The 5,290-nt window shown below is 43.8% G+C and overlaps 1 protein-coding gene across 2 annotated transcripts in view; it reads right to left on the bottom strand.

Annotated features, from left to right (window-relative positions):
- Positions 1 to 5,290, bottom strand: part of LOC110312861 — a 21,549-nt gene that overhangs the window by 10,395 nt on the left and 5,864 nt on the right. Inside the window, exons 2-3 of one of the 2 annotated variants that reach the window (XR_002380078.1) lie at positions 3,184 to 3,223; positions 2,073 to 2,199 (exon numbers count right to left, since the gene is read on the bottom strand). Coding sequence is in view for 1 of the 2 variants with exons in the window: in XM_021186788.1 (XP_021042447.1) it covers positions 2,077 to 2,199; positions 3,184 to 3,215 (155 nt within the window). In the remaining variant the exon portion in view is untranslated. Of the gene's footprint in view, positions 1 to 2,072; positions 2,200 to 3,183; positions 3,320 to 5,290 lie in introns of both variants that reach the window. The other variant, XM_021186788.1, reaches the window with a different exon arrangement.

Below are 5,290 nucleotides of genomic sequence, written 5' to 3'. Positions count from 1 at the left end.
ATAGTCCATCCTTTCATCTTAGCTCCAAACTTTGAAAGACAACATTATTTTTAAAGACACAGCCTGGAGGCCTCTTAGATATCAACAGCAATGGGGGGGGGGGGGGGGTCTGGAGCACACAGCTCTGGATCCTTAGTTCATCCTTTGGTTTTCCCCATGGCTGCACATAGACTGAACAACAGTGTGTCACTTGTCAGGTATCCAGCTGTCCACTGGAAGATGCTCTGATTGATTCCTAGTGAGGGAGGGAGTTCTAGTCTCCCTGGTGATGGAGGAAAAGCTTATGTACCTAACTGAGAAGGGATGGTAGAAACAGAAAGGTATTAAATATGGTACAAGGGGATGTGCATATGACCAACTTGATCATTTGCCAGGAAATGAGAAAGGAGAAAAAAAAAGAAAAACCATGGTAGGATTAAAGACAGCTAGGCCAAGAACTGACACATGAGATGACTCATGGAAAGTGTAATCCGGTTATAAAGGGAACTTACGTGTGAGTAGACACAGTATTGTCTCATTGATTTGTAGACAACCCCGGGGCAAAGGGTGCTGTGTGTGTACACACATGCACACATGCATACGCAGAGTTGTATAAGCTTCTCTTTACAGGAATGACCGAATCTCTGACAAAAAAGTGACAAACATCGACTGTTCCTCTACAATGCCTTGGAAACCCGAAGGTCTACCTGTCCCCTGGTCCAGAGCCACGATATTAAAAGCCAGCTGCTTTTAGGAATGAAGAGGCAGCTCCTCTGACCCAAAATCATATAGAATGGCTCATGGAAGATTTTTTTTCTGAGATATGACTCAGAGGGATTCTCGGTAAACTATAAACTTTTCTAGGTTGTTTTATAATAAAGATAGAAAATCATTAGTCAGCTGATTTACAGAGAGTTGGCTGATACGGAGCAAATCTCTGCTTGAAAGAGGCATGGTTCAAGTGGACCAGAGAATCTGGGGCAGGAGAGAAGAAAGAGCAGAGGGTAGTTATTTATTACCTGCACATGACCCAGGGACCAGAGAGGGTGACCAATGGGGACTCTGCTGCTGAGCTATTGGGTCAGCTCAAGATACACACAAAGGGAGCTTTGGGGAGCTAGGATGGACCTAAGAGAGGTTACTCACCTGGTGTCTGTCTCAGATCCATCTGTAAGGGACCTCAAAACACAGGAACCACAGACAGGCTCTGCTAATGCTTCTGTTGTATTCAAGCAGGATACAGTTTTGTCTCCTAATCAATAGGTGCCCCCCTGCCCCCACCTTAGAAGCACAGAGTTAGTTTAAATAACTCTTTCCCATGATGCAAATCTCTGAATGTATAAAAAAAAAAACCTTAGGAAATGGTTTGTAGTTACAATAAGAATTTCAAGTTTTCTTTAAAAACATCTTTACCAGAATGTGAGAGGTAAAGGCAGGTGGATCTCTGAGTTCAAAGCTAGCCTGGTCTACCTAGTGAGACCTTGTCTCAAAAAGGAATTATTTTTTTCTGTACCTACACAGGATGTGATTCCTCAATTTTTTGTCTCTCTGTTTCTCACACATTAAAAATTATCTAGTTGGTTTTTTATTGTGCTTTGAATCTGAAATGTCCCTACAGGTTCGTGACTTCAACGTTTGTTCCTCAGCTGAGAATGCCGTTGGGGCCTGGCAGGCAGAAGTCACTAAGGGCAGAATTTCAGAAGCATCAGCATTCTCTCTGTTCCCCAGCCCAATGTCCTGTGAGCTCCCACTGCCACAGAGGGAGCCATTCTTTCATGCTGTCCCTGCTAAGCTAGTCTGAAAAACCTCAGCTAGCCAAAGCTAGCTCCTCCTCTCTTAAGTTGTGTCTACCAGAATGCTAACTGCAGTGATGCAAAGCAACTAATACTGTTTCCAAAGAAGATTCGCTCACTCCATACCAAGCTGAGCTTGAGCAGATCTATTAAGGAAATAAACATGGTACACTGGAAAAACACACAAGTCCATAAGCCCAAAGCCATTCATGGGATGAATTCAGGGATCTAGAACTTCAAAATATCAGCAAGGGTCACTGCCCCACCGCCACCCCCAGTGGAAGCCAGAGCCTCAGTTACCTACACCAGGGAGTTAGAGGAGAAACTCACTAGCCCCAAAGGTCTGATTTTGCAACTCTGCTCTAGAGCAAGTCTGTTTGACAGAAGAACAAGGTCTTGGGTTTCTGGATTTCTCATTTCTTCATCTCTGAAACAGAAGGAAATCATTAAGGCTAAGTCTGTGTTTGCCAAACACTTCTTCTAATTCTAATGTTTCTGTCTGCCTGGTGGTTTTTGCATCTTTTCTGGAATTTCTTTCCTCTACTTTGATGCTGATCTATTGTGAGGCTCGGTACCATACAGGCTTTCTGTGCAGTGGGTCTTCCAGCAACTGGCACTCACACAACTACTTTGGAATTCTACTGTAAACTGAGGTTGTAAAAAAAAAAAAATTCAACTTACACTATTACAATGGTTAATTTAATGTCAGCTTTTCTAAGTCACAGGGCCCAGATATTTGCTCAGACATGATGCTTGATATTTTTTTTTTTGAGAATGTTTTGGAGCCAATTAACATTTATATTAGCGGATTAGGAGTAAAAGTGGATCATAAAGTAGTGGGCCTTACTCAATTGAAAGCCTGAAGAGAACAAAACACTAGCTTCTGCTGAGCACAGGAGGACCTCAGCAGATGACCTGGAGACTCGAACCTGCAGCACTGGTTCTCGCCTGGGTCTGCAGCCGGCAGCTAGCCTGCAGAATCTAACCTTGTCAACCTAAGCCCAAGTTGACTCTAGGCGATGGAGAGATGTCAGTGGATAGGAGCAAGGATTTCAGGGGACCTGGGTTCAATTTCCAGCACCCACATGGTGGCTCACAACTGGTTGTAACTCTAGTCTTGAGTGATCTGATGCTCTCTGGCACCAGGCACACATCTGGTATACACACATACATGCAGGCAAAACATCCCATACACATAAAATACAGTAAATAAATAAATAAATAAATAAATAAATAAATAAATAAATAAATAAAACTTCCCCTTGTCTCTCCTTATCTCTCTTCATCTGTCTCTATTCCCTTTCCCCTTTTCTCTATCACACACACACACACACACACACACACACACACACACACACACACACAAGCCTGGAGGAGCCTAACTAACACAAATGTGACCAGGATTTCTTACCTGTGGTGTTTTCTGACAGAAGGCTGGCACATGCTGCTTCCTGGGAGAAAGCAAAGCTCGGGGAGCTGGGGAGCAATGTATTTCCATGACCCCTGTTCTCCACTCCTAAAACTGAGCACCTTGGTGGAGAAGTGGGCTTGACAAAGGCCATAGAGAAAGCAGTTCCAGAGAGTGAATAAACTGATTTGTTACAAACAGACCACATTTACTGTGTAGGAAAATAATTTCTCAAATAGCTAAAAACCAAAGAGAGAGGCTGAAGCGGAACAGAAGGAGAAGGAGATAAGGCCTTTCTTGGCCTCTTGGATCACTTCAGATCAAGATCTTAATTGAAAAGTAGAACTGTTTTGTTTAGTGTGTGGCTTGGCAACAAATCTACTATGTGACCTTCAGCAGACATACTAGATGAAATGCTCAGTATAAAAAATCATGGCAATCCTGTTAACGTGGTGACATAGTCGAGGAGGTAAACAGGATTGTCCCTCTAGGAAGGATTTGCTGTCCAAACATAAGGAGTGTGGCCCGAAAAGAGCCTTCAGTTCTAGCTCCTCTGGATGCTCTTAGCTGCAGACTCAGTTTGCCCCAGACTGTGGGATTCCCCCAGCATCTGTCCAGTGGCTGAGTGAGGTGCGGATAAAAAGATGGAGTTGGGATGCTCTGGAGGACAGCATGTGCTCCGGAGCCCTAGCCTGAGAGGCGGCTTTCTCGGGCCCTTTATGAAGTTTGACTTTCTCCATTCCACTTCCTTCCTTCTTCCTTTACATAGATCGATCCCTAACATATACCATCCCCATTTCCCTCAGTATCTGTTTCCAAAGAAACCAACCTGCGACATCCATAGGCAGTTACCTTCATTGCAGGTAGAATATGAGGAAATGTGAACATGAAATCACACTTAGGAATATGTTAACACATGAGACTCACAGCTCTATATAGATGTGGGGCAGAAAAATGATCTGATCTGGCTGAAAAGGAAGCGTTTTATTAAGAATTAGGGGTCTTATGGAACTCATTGATCAACAGTCAATGGAAATTATCAAAAGCTAAAGTTAGCCTTTCTTTCCCTCCCCACTCACCTCTTGCTCTCACTTTCTGTCTCCCTCCCTCTTTCTTCCTATTTCCCACTCATCATGGTACCTTGTCTGTGTTCTTTGTATTAGATCCACTCTATTATTTCTAAGATTTCTTTTATGTGTCTGAGTGTTTGCCTGCACCAGGTGTTATGCCTGCCCTTTCCCCTAGAGGTCGTTGGATCCCCTGAAACAAGAGTTATGGATGGTTGTGAGGCACCATGTGGGTTCCAGTAACCTAACCCAGGTCTTCTACAAGAGCAAGAAGTGCTTTTTGCCTCTGAGCTATCCCACCAGCCCCTTGATCCATTCTTAGTGCTTATCAAATGACATGACCTCCAAGAAGAAACTCCAGAATATCAGGCTCAGTGACCCTAGTCTCTGTCCCCTTAGAGGATCAGAGCCTGCGGCGGTCAACTGATCCTCTCTGTTGATTCTCAGGTAATTCCCGACTTGACTTCCTCTTCAACCATCAACCGTGACTGGAGACTAGGCCATTTTGGATGGAAAGCTATCTTCCCTCTAAGGTTATACACAGAATTTATTTTCTTAGAAGAGGATATGAGAGAGCGGTGAGCATCTTTGGCACACAGTTCTCACAGCTAAGGTGCTGTGGAAGAAGTGTCCTGCTTTGTAGGCAAACGGTCAGATCTGAGTTCCACATCTACCACCTAATAGTTACATTAAACTGAATAGAATCAGTAAAGGCTGATTCTGTTTGCTCAACTGAAAACAGGGATAATTCCTCTGGCTCAATGGTGTTTTTAAAACTTGTTTACTTTTCAAAAGTAATTTTACATTTTGTTTGTTTGTTTGTTTTCTGAGACAAGGTTTTTCTGTGTTGCCCTGGCTGTCCCGAAACTCACTCTGTAGACCAGGCTGACCTGAAACTCAGAGATTTGCCTGCCTCTGCCTCCTGAGTGCTACGATTAAAGAGTGGACCATCACTGGCTAAGAAATGTTTTTACGCCGGGTGATAGTGGCACACGCCTTTAATCCCAGCACTTGGGAGGCAGAGGCAGGCGGATTTCTTTTTT

Source organism: Mus pahari, chromosome 1, assembly GCF_900095145.1.
Source record: "Mus pahari chromosome 1, PAHARI_EIJ_v1.1, whole genome shotgun sequence".
NCBI lineage: Eukaryota > Metazoa > Chordata > Mammalia > Rodentia > Muridae > Mus > Mus pahari.
Note: the sequence above shows the minus strand (reverse complement) of the source record. Positions and strands in the feature narration are given on the sequence as shown.